We start from the raw sequence: 26,555 nt of genomic DNA on the forward strand, positions 1-26,555 counted from the left end.
GTAAATAAGGTAAGAACCAATATTCAGATTACCAGCCGGGCAATTGGATTTTTCCAAGTATAAATAATATTGACCCTCGTAATGGGAAAATGGGTCTTATGGGAGTTATGCCATATGCTGTAAGCGTAGCTCAAGACCAGCCTGTACATCCGCGATGTTCTGGAGCATTGCACTGGTCCCCAACAGCATATTTTTTCTTGTCGATGCTAAAAAAATAAAAATGCATGTTCTGCCATCAACGTTCGGTTATCAACCTAAAAAGAGCGTTTTCTTGTTCTGTACAAGGGGCTTTTCTATAGCATTTTCGCCGCCCAAAAGCCTCAACATAAAATATTTGTATCATGTCGATTTCTAGAAAAACAACATTTCAAATACTTAACAAATCGTTGTTAATTTTTCTGCTCTAAAATGTTTTATCAACATCCACAAAATATTGTAAAAGCACTTAAATTTGCAGTGTTCAATATTGGCGCAGTTTAGATCAAGGACATATTCCCGCTGTCTTTAATTTGAAAAAATTCAATTTGAAAAAAAAAACAACAACAACTGAATATGCATCTAATAATCGGTGTTTTTCCTAAATGACAAAACATCGATTTTACTTCCGTTAATCAGCTTTTTGTTGAAATAAACACATGCGCATGTCTGTATCAGATTTTTCCTCTCTTTAATATGGGTCCACGTCAAACAGGGTTGATTAAAGTGTTATTATGGGCATTTTGCACTGTTGAATTGAGCTGAAAAGAATTAATAGGTCAAAAGAGTTAGTTAAAATGTGGTTACTGATTAATTATCGGCAACTCATCTTGCTACCAGTTGTTTATACAAATATATTTTATATTCGATATTCTTACGTTACCCACCCAGTCCTGTAAGCCGAAATGATCCGTAAAACAAAATTGTGTCTTTGTGTCGTAGGAACGAATCTGCACTAAAACTAAATTTAGGTTCAAATCGTACATGCATGATCAATTGTCAAACGAAAGTACGGTTGATATTCAAATGCATTATTGTTCTCTTTCCGGTACATGTATATAGTTTTAGTATGTTGATGCTGCATTAACAAATATAAGTGTATATGAAGTGAAAACACAAAAAATAAACAACAGTTGCGATAGACACCTTTAAACTGTTAGATGCCCATAATATTACTTTAAATTGACTTTAGATCACATAAATGTAAATTACATCCTGACAAATTTACACCTTTTTATTATGACGTTTGGATTAAAATAAAATGTAGCCTTTACAACTCGGAAGCACATTCAACATCGATGTCATATTGCATGGATTTGAAACTTTATCAAATCGATCCAAGATTTGTCGCAAAACAGAACGAAAACTATTTTTCACGTTGTAGCGCTGTATCTTTAATTTTATCAAATGTAAACAAAAATATATAAAAACACATCTTAATTGATATATACTTGATGTAAATAATGATGACTTTTACACGATCGTGTATGTTCAGTACGAGTTTATTGCGCTCCCTGATGCATTGTGTTCTTACATCTTTTAGATATATATGGGACACACAGTTGAAAAAAAGTAATTTTGACAATATATAAAAAGTCCCTTTAAAGTTCAAGCTCATATAACACTGACGATTTAGGAGTCACGCTAAGAAAAAGCTCTTCAGTGGACATAACTTAAATGCCGGAGATGAGTGAATTGATATTAAAAGTTGGTCGGTGGAAGCCGCTAGTTCATAATATATTGTAACCTACACGAAAAATTTCGTTTCCAGCCAATCAAAACTAACGTTACAACTGACATTTTGGGATACATTTACAAAATGGCGTCATCAGAAAAACGACCAAGGAAGGGGATTCTCAAAACCTCGACAAGCTTCGATCAAGTTGAACATAATGCGTTAGTTTGTATTATGAAAATATACATATACGACTTGTATTGCATATTTTTTATGTTTTTATATAATTGACATAACCAATGCATACAGTTAAATCCACTAAGTGCCAATGACCCATGGTACTTTTTTCCATTTTCATGTTGAAGTGATTCGCCGGATTAAATGCGGATATGTAATGTATAGATTTGTCGTACATGCGTTTGTTTAATCGATAAGACACTTTTTCGCAAATGGTGATGCTATTGTAACTCTATGCTTTTTAAATGAACAACGACAGTTCAGGGTTTCACAGGTAGCAGGTTCTTTCGGCCCCAAGCTCTTTCGGCCCAGTCCGAAATTTCAGGCTTTTTCGGACCCAAGCTTTTTCGGCCCCAAATCGACCAGGCTCATTCGGCCTCATATTTTATTACACCTATAAACTAGGGTGTATGATTGAATTAAGGTGTTCAAAATGATATATATTGTGTTGTCGGTTTGTTCCTTTGTATTGCTTTTGATTATTGATGATAAAATGAAATAAATTGAAAACCATTATTGTTTTACAAACTGTTACCAATGTTTGTAATTGTTTTAATTGTTAGATTGTGCCGGCTTTTAATTGCATCGATTGTCGGTTTGTTCGTTAAATATTGCGTTTGATTAAAGGTGTAAATGATGAGTATTTGTTTGGTATGTTCCATTGTTGTTTTTTTGTCGGTTATTTAGCAATTCTTAACGAAATTATTGCAAAAACGTATATAAGTGCCATTATTGTGTTAATTGGTATCATAAGTCATTTTGCTGTCTATGTTATACTTTGGTTACTAGTTCTATAATTGTAAGTGTTAGTGTTTGTGATTGTGAATTTGTGATGGAGGAGGACAAGTGTTTAGTGTGTAAGAATGCCGTTCGCTCGCTGCAGCATGGCATCACATGTGGTAAGTGTTTTTTCAAATACTAACAACAAAAGTTAAAAACTTAAAATTCTCTCGCGAAACATTGTAAAAATGCTTTCAAATGAGAACTGAGGCATTTAATGCAAACGTGAATTAATCTAATTGCCTTATTACAATTTGTTAATCTGGTTAGACACATATATTTTACAACCTGATAAAGGTCATAAAACCGGGCATAGGTGCGAATGCTATTCAATGGCTTCACTTGATAATGAAAGACGGGGTCGCATTAATTAACGAATTATGATATGCATTTTATTATTATAGTCTCAACCATATTTATATTTTTCATAATTTTGATTATATAAAACATTAAGATGATGATGCAATACAGGTAAGTACAGGTAAGTGTCAATGTCAACTGACTAGCTAAGATTATCGAACAACCTATCGATCATGAAACCGGGCATAGGTGCGAGTGTGCTAGACAATGGCTTCATTCGATAATGATTGACGGGGTCGGAGTAATTAAAGAAAACAACATCTGTTTAATGCATTAACGATGTGTGAACATCGTCAAGTTAGTTATTAATCAATTAGGTTGTGTTGTAAATTTATGACGAATTTTGCAAACACTTTGTAGGCATATCCGCGACAGAATATTGTAGTGCAAAGAGGGGGGTTTTGTTCTTACCTTCATCTGCAATGACTGCCGCAACCGCCATACAACGCCTGACATCAGCCTAAACATCAGCCTAAATTAATATTTATATGATGATTATTATGATGATGTAATTGCATTATTAATAAAATAACCAACTTGTGTGCAGTAAATTATGCAGTATGTTATTAGGTTAAATTGATGTATTGTGTTGTTAAGACAGATGTATTCCATATTTTTATAACTTTAAAATAATCCAAATAAATGTAATATAAATTGTTTTATTGTTTGTTTTATTTTCAAAGCCGTCTCATATTATTGTATCTATTCTTCTCATTTCGACGACAGTATACCTGAAGCAAAAGACAACGAGAATCTTTTTTCAAATGCATTAATCCTCAATAAAGATAATATATTACTGTAATAAACAATATTCCATTGTTTTAAAAAGTTTCCACCAACAGATTTGCAACGATTGATTCAAATAAAAAATGGGGCCGAAAAAGCCGTGTACCTGGGCCGAAAGAGCCTGAAATTGGGGCCGAAAGAGCCTGAAAAAACAGGGGCCGAAAGAGCTTGGGGCCAAAAGAGCCGACAACCGTTTCACAGGGGTTATTTAATGTTGAGTTACAACAGTATCGACTCCAATCAAACTGTATGATTGATAGCCTTTATACGTATATGAAATGGATAACATAATATATACTAACACATAGTATAAATCACATTAACGCTAAAATAATAGAAAACATTTACAATACTAGCAGCGCCCTCACACTACTTTGGGGGAAGGGGTCCACAGCCCTTAGGAGGGGGAATTTTCACAGCGTTTCCCTTTTGGGGGATTTTTTTTACTTACTCTCTCATTATTACATTTGTACATGTTTGCACTAAATTCATTGCATTTTTCATAATATAGTATGTTTGAAAAGATTAAATTGAAATAGAATAAAGATATAATAATCATGAGATGAGACACATCTTTCTATTAAAAAAAAAATAAAAAATTATTTAACGGGGAATTTTTCCCCCCAAAAGGGGAAAAAATTATACTTTTCAGGTGGGAGACTGCCGCCATAATTCGGCGGCAGATTTGATAGATTGAGGGCCCTGACTAGACACATAATTATTTCAATTATGACATTCTAGTGGCAAACTTTATAATAAACCTTACAAAGCATCTGAAAGTAATACAAACATATAAAACAAGATAAAACATGACAAAACATATACAATGACATTGCATGAACATTGTTCACATACAATACATAATACAATACATATATATTACCGATTTAGGGAATCAAACACCTCTTTCTAACTTCACTAACACATCTACATGTGCAGTTGCTGTAAATTAATTACATGCAAATATTATTAAGTGCCATTTAGTTCAACTTGTATTTAAAATTAAAAAAAGAAGTATGACCCATTGAGCGGATAGTTCTGCAGTCGCGAAAACATGTAATTTAACTTTGAAACGCGTGACATCATTCCAGAAATACCAAATAATAGGAATGCAGTTCACTACAAACATCAATCAACAAAGAACCATACCTTATAACCACACATTTAATCGCAAACAAACGCCATGGAAGAACAACTGACCACCTGACCAAGTCATGTGACACAATGAAAGTAAAATAATCCACTAAAGAAAGGTTACACCTCACCATTAAAAAACGTACAATATTGATGGGGCTACATTATAGTTCAAATGGACTGCGTGCACAATGCAGATTTGCTTATAATGCATGCTTAAAAGCATGGGTTCTGAAATATTTTAAGAGTCTAGTACAACTTGTCCACAGACAAGTTGGACCCACAAAATCACTTGTCCGTACCAAAGAAGTACTTGTCCGTATTTTTTAGATAGATTAAGGAAAAGATAATTACTAATTAAGCAAATAATACAAACATAACTTTTGTTAACTGCTATTTTAACTTATAACCATAGTTATCTAGAAAATTCACATGAACAAAAAAAACAAGCAAGATGTGCATATAAGAAGAACACTTTTAAATCACACATGATACCATCTCGGATATTTAATAATCTCAACATGACTAGAAAATTCACTTGAAATGAAATAATCTTAGTTAATGTGTGTGACTAGAACTTCTACCCCGGTCCCATACTGAATACTGCACTGGTCTTTTGACATATTTTCTTTGACCAATAACCTCTGCTCATCACTCAGTTTAGTAAAACATAATGAGCAAGTTTTTCAGTGTCACTGATGCTATAACCCTGAGTCACTAGTAGACAGATCACACACAGTTTCCTTAGGTTGCCTGGGTTTGTATGTATGATTTTATCATTGATCTGATTGGCGTCATGGCTTGACGTTGCAGTGGTTTTATTAAAAATATTAAAAAACAACATCTAATGTTTGTTGCATGTTGGTAGAACATGTATGCAGCCATTTGCAATGTACGAAAAATGTTTTTTAATGCATGGTTGGCTGTTGCTATACACATGCGCGCTGGTTTCTCTACATAATGTTTCTTAATGTCCGTCACACTTTGCGTTTAGGTTTTGAAAAATGCTCATAACTTCTATGTCGCTTCAGATAGCAATTTCATATTTGGCATGCATGTGTTAATGGACAAGGCCTTTCCATACGCACACAAATTTTGACCCCTGTGACCTTGACCTTGAACTTGGGGTCCGCGTTAAGTTTCAAAATCTGCGTTTAGGTTTCGAAAAAAGCTCATAACTTTTATGTCCCTTGAGCTATAACCTTCATATTTGGTATGCATGTGTAAATGAACAAGGCCTTTCCTTACGAACACAAATTTTGACCCCTGTGACCTTGACCTTGAAATTTGGGTCCGCGTTTAGGTCTCAAAATTTGCGTTTAGGTTTCGAAAAATGCTCATAACTTCTATGTCCCTTGAGCTTTAACCTTCATATTTGGTAGGCATGTTTATATAAACAAGGCCTTTCCGTACACACAAAAATGTTGACCCCTTTGACCTTTACATTGAACTAAGGGTCTGCGTTTAGGTTTCAAAATCTGCATTTGGGTTTCCAAAAATGCTCATTACTTCTATGTTGCTTCCGATACAACCTTCATATTTGGTATGCATGTGTATATAAACAAGGCCTTTCCATACACACACAAATTTTGACCTCTTTGACCTTGACCTTGAACTAAGGGTCAGCGTTTAGGTTTTGAAATCTGCGGTTAGGTTTCAAAAAAAAGCTTATAACTTCTATGTCACTTCAGATACAACCTTAATATTTGGTATGCATGTGTATATAAACAAGGCCTTTCCGTACGCACAGAAATGTTGACCCCTTTGACCTTGACATTGAACAAAGGGTCCGCATTTAGATTTCAAATAGATCTGCGTTTAGGTTTCAAAAAATGCTCATAACTTCTATGTCGCTTCAGGTACAATCTTCATATTTGGTATGCATGTGTATATGGACAAGGCCTTTCCATACACACACAAATTTTGACCCCTTTGACCTTTAACCTTGAACTTAGGGTCCGCGTTTAGGTTTCGAAATCTGCGTTTAGGTTTCGAATAATGCTCATAACTTCTATCAAAGCGTTTTACGGGGGCATATGTCATCCTACGGAAACAGCTCTTGTTTTGTTCAAAAGTGGGACCAGTATCTGGCCTTATTCCCAAAGTATATATTTTTCCCAAATGGGACCAAAAAATTCCCTATTGAAGGTTACAAAAATAATATTTTTTTGGAGATAAACATTCATTTAATCTCCCATCCAGCTCTACAAGTTACACTTTATTAAATTTAATATTTTAAAACACTTTAATTATCATATTTGAAGCATTTGTAAGCAAAAAACAACAACACTTATTTCCCAATTTTGATCAAAAGGGTCCCATTTTTCTCAGTCCAAAGGGACCCGGTCCCATTCCCAAAATGGTGAAAAAACAATGTAAGTGGAATATGAACTTGAGGATTAAGGGGGTCTGTCGAAACTGAAATAAGTTAATAACAGATGTTATTCCATTCCACATAAATAAACATGATTGCCTCTTCCTGAAACCTTTGGTGACAATTTATGATGTATATGTTTTACAGAAAAGGGAAGGAAATGAAATGGGATGAGATGAACATACTAGCCACACACCATCCACCTGACAAGGACTATGGTCACATGAAAATAGACGAACCGCCCACTCCATATAACAAATACTCCGAGGGTGAGGATGAAGAGGAGGGGGAAACTCTGGAAAGAAGAGGCAGTTTTGGCAACAGCAGCAAATCTGATGTTGACCCAACAACGTTGACAGACAGGTATGCATACTGTAGTGTCTGAAGGTTTTGAGAGATAAGATTTATCTCCCAAAAAAGCTTATAGTGATTCCAGATCTTGTAATAAACATGATTTATCTTTTAAGTTTGTCAGTGCTTGTTTTGCTAAAAATTATTACCGAAATGTGGTCTGTTTCCCCAAATGAACAAAATTATGAATTTTCTAAAAAATTAAACCAAAATTCTCCTCCAAAATGGCAAATGCAAGAATGTTTACCTAAAGTTTTCAATAAGCTGATTTTGAGACGAAATTAAAGTATCACTCCTACATAAAATTGTAGTTTAAAATTCTATATTAATTGTAAATAATTGAAATAATGTTACACTTAAAAAAAAATTATAGTTCATGTTTATCACACTATTTGTCCCAATCCAAAAGCCACATGTTTTCAAGTAAATAGCAACATTAATCTGTGTTTGTATCTTAAATCATGGGTCAGTTTTTGTTATACAAAGGCAAATAATATGCATTTTGACAGGGTACCATTGAACCAATACTAGAGCTTTGTCTTGTATATTTAACGTGCTCTGTGAAAAGGGGGTTTAATGCATGTGAGTACAGTGTTGTCCCAGATTAGCCTGTGCAGTTTGGACAACACTTCTTGCCTTAATGGGATTTTTGCTAAGAAGACACTTTCTTAAAACAAAAAATATCATGAAAAGGGAAAGTGTTGTCCCTGATTAGACTGTGCGGACTTCACAGGCTAATCTGGGACTACACTTGATTTACATGCATAAAACCCCCTTTTCACAGAGCACTACCCAAGTACAGTTTGTAATTAACTTTTCAATTCTATACCTTGAGAAATGTAGAGGTGGTTTGCTCCCTTAAAATGTGCAGCTCTAGGGCAACTAAGTTTTAATGAAATTCTGTTGATTCCTTTTATTGATCCAATATTTATTGGAGCTTAACTTTGTGGCTCTTTAACGTTGACATCTCATATTGCATGAAGTTACTAAGGTAACTAAGGGTGTATATCCCATTCACTATCAGTTACTAACTGTAAATTATATACCAATTTTGATTGCAAAATAAACTAAATTAAACTAAATTAAATGGCAAGAATAAAAATCTAATTTTTAAATATACCTGAAATACTCTCATGAATTCAAAGTGTGTGTTTGGGGGGATAGAGTTAGCTGTAGAATAAAAAAAATCCATGTTAAGACAGGACTTACTCTGCCATTCGCCAAATTGGCTACAAATAAGAAAATGTGGCTACAATTTCATTTGGCCATATCCAAAGTAATAATAATTAAGACATAAAAAGGTAAATTTGGCTACAGAAAATTTTGAGCCAGAGGTAGCCCTGTAAAAAATGGACTGTTCCTTTCAGACTGGAGGGTTTGGATCACAAGAGGGTGAGGAAGGTGTCTACAGAGGAGGAGGAGTCCAGTGAGGATGATGAGGACCTCACACCAGAGCAGCTTGGTGAGTAGCTTTACCCGGGGAATAGGCTTAGTGAGAAGTTCTACCCCGGTAGTGGGATTAGTGAGTAACTCTACCTGGAGAATGGGCTCTCTCTCTGAACCTGAATATGTATCATAGGTACAAAGGCCATTTAGATTAGTTGTATCCAGGGAATAGGTTTGATGCAAATATGTTTAGTTTGAGTAAAAACAAACAATACATCTTAACAATTGTAACGAAATTAAGGAGGGAATTATTTCTGTCTGAATGTGTTAAGTTAGGAATGAAATTCATTTTTATGCCCCCAGATCGAATGATCAGGGGTATATTGTTTTTGGCCCATCTGTCTGTCTGCCATTGTATATGCGTGTCTGTCCCAAAACTTTTATCTTGCTCATAAAATAAAAAATCTTGGGTCTATGTTCTTTAAACTTCACATATGCATGCATCGCATTGAGATCTATAATCAAACATGGTTTGAGGTCACTAGGTCAAAGGTCAATGTCACTGTGACCTTTACATTAAAAATATAACCTTGTTTCTAAAATAGCTGCCGTGCGGCTTCAAAGCGCAGTAGGTGGCATTGTGTTTCACAAACACAGCTCTTGTTTTTATTACCGCGGCGTTTTCGGAGAAAACCCAAGGTATTGTCATAGCCAGCTGGTCGTGTCGTCCGACATCCGCGTCGTGCTATAACCTTAACATTGGCTCTAAAATCAAAGTGATCCCGCCTACAACTTTGAAACTTCATATGTAGATGCACCTTGAGGAATTCTACTCACTACACCCATTTTTGTGTCACTAGGTCAAAGGTCAAGGTCACTGAACTCTAAAAAAATATCAAAAAAATCTTGCAAGCTTTCATTTATTAAAAACTGCACTTGTAGCCGAGCGTGGCACCCGTTATGCAGTGCTCTTGTTTTATGGTAATTTTACCCAGCATAGGCAACATTTATGCATAACTTCCCCCTCAAATTGACTTATTTTTATGCCCCTGGATTGAATGATCGGGGGCATATTGTTTTTGGCCTGATTGTCATTCTGATAACTTTTGAAATATTGAACATAGCAACTTGATATTTGGCATGCATGTGTATCTCATGAAGCTTCACATTTTGAGTGGTGAAAGGTCAAGGTCATCCTTCAAGGTCAAAGGTAAAACTAAAAAAAAAGTGGCGCATTAGGGGGCATTGTGTTTCTGACAAACACATCTCTTGTTTTGCTTTTGTGTTTTCCTGTTTTAAACTTGTTGTGGAAAGTTTCCTTAGCCTTGCAATAAAGCCATGTGCAGCCATAGTGTTAACAAGTACTTATCAAGAGCTCTTGAGGTCACCCTATGGCTGTCACACATTGTCATCTTTTAACTTGTTAACACTCTATGGGCCAAATTTGTATTCAAACTTGATGTAGATGTAGTCAGATAAACCCTGTTAACGAGGCCATATTTATTTATCAACTTTAAAGAATCTTATTCACAGTGTTTATCCTTTATGTTTATTGTTGGATATGTTTAGATGTTACCTTTTACATCTTTTGGCAGAAAGGCACATGACATTAATGTGATTGTTGTTGTTGTTTTTGATGTTGTTGAAAATTGAAGTCAAATTAAAAATGTTTATCAATGCCATAATTTAATCAAGTGGGTCAAATGGGGTTAAAAACTATGTCAATAGGTCAAGTCTTGAAACAATCAATTTACCTTGAACACTGGTGTATGAGAAATGGTTAAGTGTTTGATACTTAACACCAATTTCCCAATTTAAGTATAAATAATATGATTTTTCCAAATCCAAAATGAACCTTAGCGTTCTTAAAGCTGAAGACACTTTGAGCTGCTGATTTGATTACATGAAAATTATAATTGTTATCATGCTAAAAAAAACATACATGAGGTCCCGATCTTTGGGAGACAATCCTGCTGTGGGGGTGTATGACAATTTTAGACATTTTGTCCTGATCTTTGTTACAAGACACTGTATCTCAACTTTAATCATTTAAAAGCTGAGCCCTTCTATTTCAACTGGTAATGAAAAAAGTCTATCAATAAGGGTTTCTTGAGTTTGGTTGCAAACTCTACCAATGTACTTGTGCTTGTATTGCTCATACAAGTATTCTAAACCTATTCTCCCCCTGTCTTTGAAGTATTCCAGTTGTCAATTATTGGCATAAGTGTGAATAATAAGTTCTTTGTTTAAACCTATTTGTTTTGGCTCAATTGCAGTGAAAGTGTTTAGCTAATTGAGACATTCTCAAGTCTTTTTTCTTAGTAAAACAAGTTCTTGGTGTTATACGGGTATGTACATGTAGTAGAACAAGTTTTTGGTGATCTAAGGGTAGGTACATGTAGTAGAACAAGTTCTTGGTGACCTACGGGTATGTACATGTAGTAGAACACGTTCTTGGTGTCCTACTGGTATGTACATGTAGTAAACAAGTTCTTGGTGTCCTACGGGTATGTACATGTAGTAGAACACGTTCTTGGTGTCCTACTGGTATGTACATGTAGTAAACAAGTTCTTGGTGACCTAAGGGTAGGTACATGTAGTAGAACAAAATCTTGGTGTCCTACGGGTATGTACATGTAATAGAACAAGTTCTTGGTGTCCTAATGGTAGGTACATGTAGTAGAACAAGTTCTTGGTGACCTAAGGGTATGTACATGTAGTAGAACAAGTTCTTGGTGACCTAAGGGAAGGTACATGTAGTAGAACAAGTTCTTGATGTCCTAAGGGTAGGTACATGTAGTAGAACAAGTTCTTGGTGACCTAAGGGTAGGTACATGTAGTAGAACAAGTTCTTGGTGACCTAAGGGTATGTACATGTATTAGCAGTGCTCCAGCTAGGATTTGAAAAGGGCAGGGGGGCTTTTTTGTCAAAAGGGCACTTTCGACGCGCAGTATTTTGTGAAAAGGGCACATTCTACGCGCAGTATTTTGTTAAAAGGGCACGTTCGAGCGCGGGGGTGTTTCTGGAATGCTTTCTATTGCATGTTCATTTATATGTTATAAATAATTGTATTATTCCCATTATTATTAAACCATCCAAATATAATGTCTACAATGAGGATTAAACTAATTACAATGTAATAAGAGATTTATGAATTATCATATGTAAAAAAAAAAAAAAAAAATTGACGGGGGGGTGGGGGGGGGGGCAGGGCGGAGGTTCGGGGGGCAGGGCGGAGGTTCGGGAGGGCAGGGCGCGGCGCCCTTCGATTTAGGCCTAGCTGGAGCACTGTATTAGAACACGTTTTTGGTGACCTAAGGGTATGTACATTTAGTAGAACAAGTTTTTGGTGACCTAAGGGTAGGTACATGTAGTAGAACAAGTTCTTGGTGACCTAAGGGTATGTACATGTAGTAGAACAAGTTCTTGGTGTCCTAAGGGTAGGTACATGTAGAAGAACAAGGTCTTGGTGTCCTACGAGTCTGTACATGTAGTAGAACAAGTTCTTGGTGACCTAAGGGTAGGTACATGTAGTAGAACAAGTTCTTGATGTCCTTAGGGTAGGTACATAGTAGAACAAGTTCTTGGTGACCTAAGGGTAGGTACATGTAGTAGAACAAGTTCTTGGTGACCTAAGATATGTACATGTAGTAGAACAAGTTCTTGGTGTCCTAAGGGTAGGTACATGTAGTAGAACAAGTTCTTGGTGTCCTAAGGGTATGTGCATGTAGTAGAACATGTTCTCGGTGTCCTATGGGTACTAGCATGTAGTAGAACAGGTTCTTGGTGTCCTAAAGGTATGTGCATGTAGTTGAACACGTTCTTGGTGACCTAAGGGTAGGTACATGTAGTAAAACAAGTTCTTGGTGTCCTACAGATAGGTACATGTAGTAGAACAAGTTCTTGGTGTCCTAAGGGTAGGTACATATAGTAGAACAAGTTCTTGGTGACCTAAGGGAAGGTACATGTAGTAGAACAAGTTCTTGGTGTCCTAAGGGTAGGTACATGTAGTAGAACAAGTTCTTGGTGACCTAAGGGTAGGTACATGTAGTAGAACAAGTTCTTGGTGACCTAAGGGTAGGTACATGTAGTAGAACAAGTTCTTGGTGTCTTAAGGGTAGGTACATGTAGTAGAACAAGTTCTTGGTGTCCTACCGGTATGTACATGTATTAGAACACGTTTTTGGTGACCTAAGGGCATGTACATTTAGTAGAACTAGTTCTTGGTGACCTAAGGGTAGGTACATGTAGTAGAACAAGTTCTTGGTGACCTAAGGGTATGTACATGTAGTAGAACAAGTTCTTGGTGTCCTAAGGGTAGGTACATGTAGTAGAACAAGGTCTTGGTGTCCTACGAGTCTGTACATGTAGTAGAACAAGTTCTTGGTGACCTAAGGGTAGGTACATGTAGTAGAACAAGTTCTTGATGTCCTAAGGGTAGGTACATAGTAGAACAAGTTCTTGGTGACCTAAGGGTAGGTACATGTAGTAGAACAAGTTTTTGGTGACCTAAGGGTATGTACATGTAGTAGAACAAGTTCTTGGTGTCCTAAGGGTAGGTACATGTATGGGGAGCAGTCCCAGAGTAAGTACAGAACTTGGTACTTGACCCATCAGCCCCTTTTAAGCTCATCTGAGCAAATGATGAGCTTTGGTTATCCTATAATGTCCCTTGGTTGCCAAAGTGTATTTTGTTTACAATCTAGAGGTCTCCTTAATTGCCCAATCTTCATAAAAGTTTGTCAGAACTTAGTTGTAATATCACCATGACAAATCTGCCTTGTCTATTTGTTAAGCTTTTTGAGCGCTCTAGGTGAAACATTTATTGCCTAAAGTTTATTAAACTTTTCTCAGAACATTTGTCCATTGATATCTTGTGCTGATATTGGGTCAGATTGAAATAAGTAGAACACTAGGTCTGTTTAAAGAGAATGTTTGTGAATGCTCTAAAGGCCATATTTATTATCTTATCATCATGAAACTTGTTGCACTATTGTCGTACATGTAATGATACTTTGGCTGAGTTTGAAACTGGGTGAAATTAGATGACAAGCACATGAACACTATAGGGGTCACATCTTCAATCTTCATGAAACTTGGTCAGAACATTTGTCCCAAGGATATTTTTAAGTGAATGAGTTTAAAACAGGGTTACATGTGATAAAAAAGAAAAAGCCTTTCATCACTATAGGCAATAGTTCCTTGCCAAATCGGTATGAAATTGCTCATACATGAATTTGTCCCCAAGATATCTTGGCTGAGTTAGGAACTGGGTCGCATAGTGTCAGAAAACTTAGTCATGAGGTCAAAGTAAAAAACAAAACAATTTGTCAATCCCTTTAATGCTAAGTTTACATCTGGCCACGATCTCCCCGATTAGCCAGAGGCTAAAAAATCGGGGAGCTCTACGATTAAATGGTATACTTCACGTTCTGTTACGCTTCCTTACGAAATCAGCACGTTTTGTTGCTACGATCGAGCCCACGCTTTGCATCACGTTCTGTTACGCTTTGTTGCGATCAACACGATTGGCTTCCACGCTCCACCACGTTCCGTTATGTCCTGTTAAGATCTCCCACGACAAAACCGCTTTGTTGCGATCTCCTGCGATTTGACCTACGATTTGAGATTAGAAAATGAATCGGGGCAATCGTGGTGAAATTTAAGTTCGATTTAAAATCTGTCCTGATGCCCACGATGTCCCCGATTCAACCACGTTCCGTTACGCTCCCCCACGATCACCCCGATTCGACTCCACGCTCTGTTACGTTCGCCACGATGCTCTGGAATCGGGGACATCGTGGTAATCGTGGCCAGATGTAAACCTAGCATAATGCCTTTCTTAAAGCCCAATGTTCATGAAACTTTGCTGAATATTTGTCTCTAATATATCTATTCTTGGTCGAGCTTTACACTGGATATTGGTATCAAAGACTATAGGGCATTGGGTCAAACTAACTTAAGATCTTACAATCAATTAAAAGTAATTTGTTTTTCCAATCATCATGAAACTGGCAAAGACTATTTGTTATAATGATATCTTAGCCTTATGGCTAATATGGTTCTTAAAACTTTGCAGATCAAAACTGTTCAGTTTCTTCGGGTCTCTTGTAAGCAACTTAATTATAAGGCCTATGGCAGCACCCTGTGGTCCTATATCTTTCCCAAAAATACCTGATCGCTAGGGGATACATAACCACAAACTCACCTTTCACCTAGTACATTAAGACTGCTAAAATCATAAGCAACTATGAGAATATTAACTAAGCAGCATGAGTAAACTAACATTTTGTTTTTTTTAAAGAAAAATCCCATAAACTACTGTTAATATTGAGGCCATTCATATTTTACAGCTCACAAGAAACAGTTTCAACAGAAAAGAAAGATGCACTATAACGAATTCCAGGCAGTTCTGCTGGCTAAGCAACTCTTGGATGAGGAAGATGACGATGATGCTGATGACGAAGCAAACACCAATGAGGCCAATGATGAGGATTTGGAGGAGAACAATGGTAATGCGACGGACAGTGTTCAAATGGTCACAGAGGAAAGCGGGATTTCACTGGAGAGCAATTCAGGTGACCAGCAGTCTGAAAGTCCTAGACGAAGTCAGGGAGCCAAGCGCAGTAATATTACAACCATGGATGACACTGGACATTTAGAGACTCAAATAAATTAATTGTATTAGCCTACTTAAACCTGCATGTTCATGTATAGAGTTTAGGGTGGTTCCTTTAGCAAAGGCCTAGTTAAATATGTGGTTTTTAGTGTAAAAAAATCTTATTTTGTACCGGTTGCGTACAGGCAAAGATTATAGATTCTAATCTCTTCCACTAAATGTTGAAATTTACTCAGCTTATTTATTAAAATGAAGATTAATGCAGCTTAAAGAAAACAACGCATTGAATCAGAAGGCAAAGATATGGGTATGTGCGTAAATTTTCAACAAATACTTTTGTAAGAATTGTTTTATCATCATGACAAAAAATAGCTTTACTGTTTACAGCCTCTGAAGAATGAAAAATGACTATATTGAAGAAATGTATGGGAACATGTAATACTGTATTTGCTCAGGCTAGAAGCTCATTAAAAATTGTGTATTTACCAATGAACATACACACATATATAAGATATTGTTAATCTACGTATATAATGACTGTTAAATATCTGGCAAAACATATAACACATACTTTTTTCTACTGAACAATATTCAAAACATGTCTTACGCGGTTATGGAAGAACATCAAGAATATGCAGTTGAAACATTTGTTGTGTATTGTTGAAAAAAACACAAAGAAATTGAGTGTGAAAAGGGTAATTTGATCCTAATAAAACATATATTGTCTTTTGTAAGCACAGCAATGTACCTTCTTTATGCCCCCGATCTTTCGATATTGTTTTTGGCCTGTCTGTCTGTCATTCGTTGTGTGTGTCCCAAAACTTTAACCTTGGTTTTGGTTAAAGTTTTGCAATAGCTTTTGCATTATTGAAGATAGCAACTTGATATTTAGCATGCATGTGTATCTCATGGAGCTGCACATTTTGAGTGGTGAAAGATCAAGGTAATACTTCAAGGTCAAAGGTCAAACATATGGCTTCAAAGCAGGGCAATAGGTGGCATTGTGTTTCTGACACACACATCTCTTGTTTTAATAAGCAATGTAAATGTTGCACATTGTTTGTTATAAGTATTGAAAATCAAAATTGAACTTTAAAAATTAAAGATTTTGGTCTATACATGTTTTTGCAGCGTTGATTGAGCTTTTTTCCAGTATGTTATACTTTGGGGTTTTGTCTTCTTTGTATAACCATTGTTACTCAAGTATTGAATCATAGATAGAAACACCTTAAGGTTTTATCTTACTAAGCCTTTGTTGATTATTGTTACTTTGTTTGTCATGTTAATTGGCCATGATTCTTTATTCATGAATCTTTAATGTAGTCCTTGATTTTTTGCTTTATATACAAGTGTATTGTTTTTTCTAATGCATGTTATGTTTTTGGTATGCTTTGCTGTCCGTGCGTGTGTCTGTCCGTCCGTGCACAATTTTTGTCAGGGCTATTTCTCAGCAATTAATGACCAGAATTCAATTAAACTTTATGGGAAGCTTCACTACCAAGAAGAGATGTGCATATTATCAGCTGGTTCTGGTCGATGATTTTACACAGAGTTATGGCCCTTTGAAATTCTCCATGGTACATATAGTGCAATTCTTGTCAGAGCTTTTTCTCAGAAACTTATTATGGGAATTCAATGAAACTTTATGGGAAGCTTCACTACCAACAGATGTGCATATTATCAGCCGGTTATGGTCGGATGCTTTTTCACAGAGTTATGGCCCTTTGAAATTTTCTATAAACTATACATATAGTGCAATTCTTGTCCGGGCTATTTCTCCCCAACTACTGACTGGAATAATATGAAGTTTTATGGGAAGCTTAATCACCTTGAGGAGATGCGCATGTTATTAGTGGGTTCTGGTTAGATGATTTATTTAGAGAGTTATGGCCCTTTGAAATTTTTAAGTTGCTAAACCATCCATTGATTATTTTGTCCAAAGTTATGCCCCTCAAGACTTTTCCTTTTATCTGAATATATAGTGCAATATTGGGACACAAAAAACCTTTGGGGAGCATCACCTGTCTCCGACAGTTTCTTGTTTCTCTTGCAAACATGTTATTGTGACTAAAACCTTTATTTGACTTTAATCAAGTTATAACCCTTATTTCTTGTTTGGTCAACCAACAGTATTTGAATGTTTGATGGATTTAAACACTTTAGGAAAATAAAACACCCTTGTATGCAATTGATATATTGTTTAGTAACATAGATTACTAATGTATCAGTGGGTGTTCAATCTTGTCTTGAGTAGTTGTTACGGCCAGGGCAAAGTGGTTTATCTATACACATTAAGTTAGGAATGTACTTTTGTGTGCTGGTAAGTGCTATTTTTCATCAAGCAAAGTGCTAAATAGGACTGTTTTCTTGATTATTATTTTTCAATGTAGATGAAAACAGTTGTTGCATCTTTATTGTGTATGGTACATGTATAACAATTTAGTACAGTAACTATGGCATTAGTACATTATGTATTACAATTGTCACTGTCGATGCTGTTTTACGCCTTGGTAAGTGTTCATGTTCCTCACATGAACGTTAGATGTTCAATTTTTGGTTTTAGTATTTTGTTTCAAACAAAAATAATAAAAACAGATTTTTTTGTCATTATCAGTGTTTCAATCACATCATTTTAAGCTCAAACTCAAGATTTGTCTTATCAAAGATTTTCCATCATTATTTTATTCATTTGTCAGTATAACACTATTATATACAATACTTTGACGATAGTTGTTCCTTTCACAAAAGTTTGCATTCTCTGGACAATATTGAATAAAAAAAAGATGTCATACCTGGTTAACTTATTTAAACATCGCATAAATATGCTTTACACAGCAGTACAAAGAAAATGCAAGTAGATGAACGATTGTTTGAAATGGTTTTGTTTTTTATGTGAGATCGGCTTCAAACTTAAAAATATTGTTTATTTTTTGATAACATAGTTGAATCTCATAATTGACTTCTGTCGTAAAACGTTTTTCTTAATATATATATTTTTTTGTAGAAGGAAGGTTCATACCTAGTATATGTAATGATTCAATATCAAAGACGAGTCCAAAAGAGATTATTAGCATCATTTACTAGGCTCTGATTTTTCAAAAATTCTTTTTTTTATTCGGTTTTAGAAAAAGTCGCTTTTTTATGGAGTCATATTACTGTATTGAAGTGTCGGTTAATGAATTAAAAAAACATATAGTTATGCTGTTTGTTTCACATGTAGTTTTTGAGTTACACTTTTCATGTATAAAAATAAAAATATTTGCATCCACTTCTCTGATGTCAAATTTCTTTTATATTGGTAAGGCATTTTTATTGCTAATATATTTTACACTTCTTCTTGTTGCGATCTTAATTTTCTCTTCTGAAGTGAAAACTCCATGTTATGTTTGCACATTTATAAAATAATGTTCATTTCAGCAACATACATGTGTAGGTGTTTCCTATATAATAATGTTAATAGATATGCTCACAAAATATGTAAATACTTTAGGAGGGTGTTTTTTTTTCGAATTTAAGGAAATAACTTTTCCCAAATGAGCTTTTTCAAAATGGGCACATGATTTCATGTTTTTTTATGGTTTCAAAGACATGTCTTCTGAGATCATTTGTTTTCTGTAAAACTGTCTTTATTGATGATTGATCACTCTGCAGTGCTCCAGATAAGCTATTTTACATTGTGTAAATGTGTGCATACTTCTGTTACCTTGGGTGTTATAGACTTCTGTTACCTTGGGTGTTATAGACTTCTGTTACATTGGGTGTTATAGACTTCTGTTACCTTGGGTGTTATAGACTTCTGTTACCTTGGGTGTCATAGACTTCTGTTACCTTGGGTGTTATAGACCTCTGTTACCTTGGGTGTTATAGACTTCTGTTACCTTGGGTGTTATAGACTTCTGTTACCTTGGGTGTTATAGACTTCTGTTACCTTGGGTGTTATAGACTTCTGTTACCTTGGGTGTTATAGACTTCTGTTACCTTGGGTGTTATAGACACATCCTGAGAATCTTTGAGTTACATGTGCACAATTTGTGGTGATAAATTACCACACTTAAACAGTGTTGATTTTACATGTACACTCATCAACATTTAAAGGGATACAGGTATACACTGTACAAATGTTATTAGGGTAACCAATATGTTTCTTAAAAGTTTTCCGCCAATGTTTTGAGCTGGTACTGCTTAAATGATTACAAAATGTAATACAATGGCATTGAGTTTGTTTGTTTGTTGTTGTTTTTGTGCAAAGTGTTTTGCCAGTCGTCTTTTGTGCTTCTGTGTTGTTTATGGATTGGTATACATGTGTTCTTTGTGAAAGTTTTGTGCATGTTTTGCTGATCCCTAAATTGTTCCCTTCATAGTCATTCCCTGTGTAAATAAAGGTCAACTATGTAAGGAACTGATGATGTAATCATTTCTAGAAATGTGAGGTTTTATTAAATATGTTATGACATAGCATTGGACAACTTAGCAATTATTTTTGTAAAAGTGTGACTTAAAAAATTTAATTTTTACACTTTAAGATTTTTAAACATATTAATATTAATGTTAATTATAATTGTAACATTATTGTTTTAATTATCATAGTTTTATTTGATGCCAGATATATGTATTCTTCATGTACAGTTCTAGTTTTCAAACAATGTAGTGTGGTAACTTCTCTCCAATATACTCCTCCTCAGATAAGTCTTAGTCACTATTTCTTTTGTATATTCATTAGATAATTGTCGTTATACTCATAGTATTTTCATAGCTCATGTGCAGTGTACATACACAATAAAACGTGTGTACAGAGATCTTTTTTCAGTAAACAGCAAGTTGTCTAGTTTGCCGTCCATTTACAAAATCTTTCTGGTATACTGTTTTATCCCCGCCATAGGCGGAGGGCTATTGTTTTGGCGTTGTCTGTTCGTCTTTCCGTCTGTCCGTCCGGCACTTTTGTGTCCGGAGCCATATCTTGGAAGTGCTTTGGCGGATTTTATTGAAACTTGGAATGAGTATATATATGGATAAGAGCATGATGCACGCCAAATGGCATTGTACACCATTGGATAATAACGGAGTTATGGCCCTTTGTATCTTGAAAAAATGCTTTTTAGTGTTTGTCCGGAGCCATATCTTGGAAGTGCTTTGACAGATTTTATTGAAACTTGGTATGAGTATATATATGAATAAGACGATGATGCACGCCAAATGGCATTGTACACCATCAGATAAAAACAGAGTTATGGCCCTTTGTATCTTGAAAAAATGCTTTTTTTGTGTGTCCGAAGCCATATATTAGAAGTGCTTTGACGGATTTCATTGAAACTTGGTATGAGTATACATATGGATTAGAGGATGATGCACGTTGGCATTGTCCATGTGTCCAGAAGTATAATGGCTGGGGATATCAATTCAACGAATTTGCATGTTTAATTTGTTGTGGAGTGAGGTTGGACAATTTTGGAATGTGAAATAACTCTTGTCTAAATGGTCAGCTTATATGAAAATTGTTATGTGACAAATAAACGACCAATTTGATTCTGCAATTGAGTCTGACCATTTACAACATGTGGGCAAGTATTTATAAGACTCATACATAACGCACAAGAGGAAATTGAAACCAGTTTAAAAAAATTATTTTTCATGAAATTTAGCGATTATGTGTAATGAATAATGCACTAAACTATGTGCGAGACTAATGGTTTCTTCAGAAGTATTACAATTTTATTTGATACCAGATGCAAGTACTTGAGCAGAATTACGGCTGAACACCGTTCATTCAATGCATTTGCAGTGTTTTCACCCTAAACTCACAATTATTTCTACAATAGACCACTCACAAAGTGTCAATTAAATTAACTGATCATATAATTATATTGCCACAGCATGGTCTGAATGTGGTTGATAAGAAATGAGCTAGATATGAAATGAGCTATAAATGTAAGTTTGCTAATAGAGCGGAGCGACAGGTCTAATGTAATTTTTACCTTTTTATCAATGTTGCCACTGGCATATCAAAACAGCCGAGCTTTATGCTAAAAACAATTGCTTTGGAAACAATTTAGATTGGACATGAATTTGCTTAAAGTTGTCATTTATTGACCTTGTTTGGGAATGTTTTATAATCATTAAATTGTACCTTGATTGTGAATAAACAATTTTATTTGATGTTTATGGAACAGTTACATCAGAACATTCTATTTGCAATGTCCCTATGTTCTAATTTATATATATTTTTATTACCTGGTATTTTTTCAGTCATCCAAAACAAGCATGTTGGCCAAACAATTGTTATATGATTAATTTATGTAATGTGACTGTAAAATTCTCACCTATTGAACTGGGAATCACAAGTCCAGTTCTGAGTTTTGATCTTATTGACTGAGACCTAATCAGACCATTTATAGATGCACACCAAGAATTGTTAGCGTTAGATTAGCACAGCTTTAAACAGATTGAAAGAAATCCATGTTATAAAACATTTTTTAAGCATTAAAAAAATCTTTTTTCTTTCTTTTTTTTTCTTAGAAAAACCTTTTAAGAACCTTTAGAAAAAACTTTTAAGAACCTGTAGTTTAATAGTTCACCTGTTTTTTTTGTTGAGATTTACGTTGTTTGCTTATGCTGTTATTGGCCCTTACTTTTACAAAGGGACAGCTAAAACGGCCCTCACTATTTTTGAAGGGACAGTTTCACAGGTTTTGACAGGGAGATTAGTTTTCTGAGATTGTAAAAAAATATCTTTGAAAGAAATATATATGTGTTGTTTGATTTCCTGGAATATGCCACTTCCGTAACATACTCAAGTAAAATTTACAACATGAAGCATTCCAAATATTATATAATGTAAATACAATATACAGAATGTGTATGTTTCCCAACCAAACGCAGTATTTCATGCGTACAGTTTTGATGGATTGTACGAATTCCCATAATCAAGAATATATTTATTGAAATATGAAACTGTCCTTTAAAAGGACTACTCTTAAGAACTATGCATTTAAACTTTCTAATCTCAGGTTTGTACCCAACATTGTGCATTGTACGCAGTGATGAAAAAACACGTAATTCCATTTTGGTAATCTAGCTTTACATAACATATACAACGTATGTGTAAAACGTTCAACCTATGGAAACCAGCTGAAATCCGCTAAATATCCTAATTTAAACAAATAAATATAGTGAAGACATTTTCAGATGATTAATAAAACAAATTTGCAAGATTTAAGATAATATCAAGAGCTTTTGTGTAGTTTGTAAAGTGTACAAATATATAACGATTTACCGACATGTTATATGTATGTGTCATACTTTTACTCGCTGACCTTGTATCACTGCCTGGATGGCAGTAAGAAAATTCCTATTTCGGCCAAAATTGCTATATATATATATATATTATGGTGTTTTTTTTATTACGTGGCACAAAGTGAAATCATCACTGGACGACACGTCTCGTGTCATTTTGTTCTCCCTATTCAGAGGTCAAATCACCTTTTGAGGTATAAGGCCAAACATATCAAGCTTTAAACTTGCCGTATCGACCTGAAATTTGTCAATTGCTTATGGATTTTTCTATAAAATTGTACACATGTAAACCATTATATGACGATATGTGACATGTAATACCTTTATGTAACTTCGTCATTAACCAGACATAAAAAAAACGCTACCAATAATGACCACCGTGGGGATACAGCGTCGCATGTGTTTTCCGTCTCTCAAACTCAAAAATCAAGGTCATACTTAGAGAAGAAATTTGGCCAAACATAGATTGATTCTGACATAAGTGGAGTATTGAAACAAAAGCAGAATGTTGAGCATCCTTGCCGCATGCGCATGTGTCTTGTTTGTCATTCATCAATAGCGGATTGTTGATAATCTGGTTGCATATCGTAGAACTGTGATCAGTATTTGTTTCTTTTAAATAAGTTAAAAAGGCGGTGCTCATTCTTGTTAAGTGTATAAGTGCTGACATGGTATCATTCTAATTTGTTAAGATGTTCAACTGTTTGTGTATTGATGTATACAAACAGTGGTGTGCCAGAGTTTGTACTCAAATAGGCGAGTTTGACAACGAGAACGGTTGGAGAAGTTTGTATCTATTGATGAGCATGTTCTAAACGTGAACGGCGCCATTTAATCAACTGAATTGTTTAATAAATGTATTCATGTTTAGCTTGAAAATATTGAACATCGTTCATTCTGATTGTGTTGTCTGAACAATATTATATCTGTGTTTAATCAGTGCAAATGCTCGTGCATGAATTCCTATTAAAGTTTTTGGCATAAACTAATGCTATGAGCGTCAGAAATGTTTCTTCCCTTATTGAAACCTTTTAATCAAATTTTACATAGCAGGTTATATAATTGATTCGTATTTTAAATCATTTTCATAAGGTAACAGGTACTTAATTAATTAGCATTGTTGTAAGATCAACGGATGATATTTTGCTAGACAAGTTGTGTTTTCTTTTAGGGTTCTGTCAGATATTTCCTTAACTTCGACTGAGGCGTTAGTTTCAACAAATTTTAAGCAAATTACCGATAGTTCATGATGGAAGATTTGTTCAGCACTTCTTACTAGTATGAATAAATTCTCATTTTATGTTGCGTTGGTCTTTTGTATATAAACACATTCACACATCCAATATGTCCACTTGTTAAGAGATGTTTTAATATTGCAAACCCATGTGACCTTCATCTTTGACCTCTCAATCTTTAAATGCATAGGGTCTCCTTAATGAAGAAGCTGCAGCATAGTTCATATTTGTTAACGCTTCCGATCGGGTTTGCTTGTTCAGAAAAAAAGATATATCAAATTGGCGGAAATTTTAGGACTGAAATAATGCTAACAACAATGACATATCCGGAACATTTTATCCCAATCGACATACCCAACGAATGAAATAAAAATGGCCACAAACATTTATCGTATCCGTAAAGGACACGGACTCGCCTTTGGGGTACAGCTGTTTCTCCGTTGCTGCCAATTGGCACTCGCTCTAAATGGCAGGCAAAGGTCGCACGGTGCTGCACTGGCTACTCTAAGTGAAAGACAACTATCATGCTGTGCCTCCGATCTGGCTCTTAGTGTTTAACAACTACTCTCAGTGCATGAGAACTGGCACTTAGTGCAAAAAAAGACTTGCAAAGTTTAGACATTCAACTCAAGTTGCAGAACAACTGTCTTGCAAACTTAGACAACCTACTTCTAGTGCTAGAAAACAAAATCACCTTTGGTAAATCTTATTACAATTTCATAGAACCTCGCTTTGTTCCTCGACAAAAATATTTTTATAAACCATATTATGAAAAGTCTGGTTGTGCAGAAACTTTCTTTACGTAGAGGTTTCTAATATTAAGAAGTCCATGTGCATAAACACATAAACGTATTTATGCGGAACACACGTTTGGTAGGCGTTCTCCTCGTGTACATACCATATATGGTAATAAAGCAAAACACACAAGCTTCCAGCGAATAATAACCAAAGGTTTGGATGTTTGTAGGAAATCGTTGGAACAAGAGAGGATCGCTAATCAGAGTATCAACCTTACAACTGAACGCAACTTTTCTGTATGTGTTTATGTTTATTTAAAATAATCCATGATTTTAGGAAAAATGCTGTTCGTGAATAGCATACATTGTTTTTAATATGATTAAAGGAGGTACCTCATATACGGACAGTAGCGTGTATTAGCTGTATAAGTTAATACATGAACTGCATGTTTTAACTGCTTAACGTCTAGTTCAAATAATTTACATCTTGATTAACACAGTGGACACTGATTGATTCCCTGTGTGTTATTAAATTTTTAGATCGTGTTAGCATTTACATGTAGCAGTTGTTGGTTACAATAAATAAACTATCATGAATTTGATGTGTTGTAGTCGACATGGTGCCGTCATTGAGCGATCCTCTCTTGTTATAATTCTAACGATTTCCTACGGTTGCACAGAGGTGACGTTCACTGCTCTTTTTATCCCCCGCCAGAGGCGGAGGGATATTGTTTTGGCGTTGTCCGTCCGGCTGTCCGTCCGTCCGGCACTTTTGTGTCCGGAGCCATATCTTGGAAGTTCTTTGGTGGATTTCATTTAAACTTGGTATGAGTATATATATGCATAAGAGGATGATGCACGCCAAATGGCATTGTACACCATCTGTTAAAAACAGACTTATGGCCCTTTGTATTTTGAAAAAATGCTTTTTAGTGTCCGGAGCCATATCTTGGAAGTTCTTTGGCGGATTTCATTGAAACTTGGTATGAGTATATATATATGCATAAGAGGATGATGCACGCCAAATGGCATTGTACACCATCTGTTAAAAACAGACTTATGGCCCTTTGTATCTTGAAAAAATGCTTTTTAGTGTCCGGAGCCATATCTTGGAAGTTCTTTGGCGGATTTCATTGAAACTTGGTATGAGTATATATATATGCATAAGAGGATGATGCACGCCAAATGGCATTGTACACCATCTGTTAAAAACAGACTCATGGCCCTTTGTATCTTGAAAAAATGCTTTTTACTATAGGCACTTTTGTGTCCGGAGCCATATCTTGGAAGTGCTTTGGCGGATTTCATTTAAACTTGGTATGAGTATATATATGCATAAGAGGATGATGCACGCCAAATGGCATTGTACACCATCTGTTAAAAGCAGACTTATGGCCTTTGTATCTTGAAAAAATGCTTTTTAATATAGGCATTTTTGTGTCCGGAGCCATATCTTGGAAGCGCTTTGGCGGATTTCTTTGAAACTTGGTATGAATATATTCCCGCGCCAGAGGCGGAGGGATATTGTTTTGGCGTTGTCCGTCCGTCCGGCTGTCCGTCCGGCACTTTTGTGCTTAAGAACCTTCCTTTGTCTTAGTTTTGTGTTATTGTCCT

General features: G+C 35.3%; 1 protein-coding gene across 1 annotated transcript; it reads left to right on the plus strand.

Moving 5' to 3' along the window:
- The first annotated feature begins 1,768 nt into the window (after window positions 1-1,768).
- LOC127835760 (protein phosphatase inhibitor 2-like) lies at window positions 1,769-24,274 on the plus strand. Its single transcript, XM_052362202.1, has 4 exons — window positions 1,769-1,872; window positions 7,470-7,685; window positions 9,041-9,135; window positions 15,414-24,274. Exons 1-4 carry the CDS (start codon window positions 1,796-1,798, stop codon window positions 15,737-15,739), a joined length of 714 nt encoding a protein of 237 aa, XP_052218162.1. The 5' UTR covers window positions 1,769-1,795; the 3' UTR covers window positions 15,740-24,274.
- The last annotated feature ends 2,281 nt before the right edge of the window (window positions 24,275-26,555 follow it).

This window comes from Dreissena polymorpha, chromosome 1 (genome assembly GCF_020536995.1).
Source record: "Dreissena polymorpha isolate Duluth1 chromosome 1, UMN_Dpol_1.0, whole genome shotgun sequence".
NCBI classification, from domain to species: Eukaryota; Metazoa; Mollusca; class Bivalvia; order Myida; family Dreissenidae; genus Dreissena; species Dreissena polymorpha.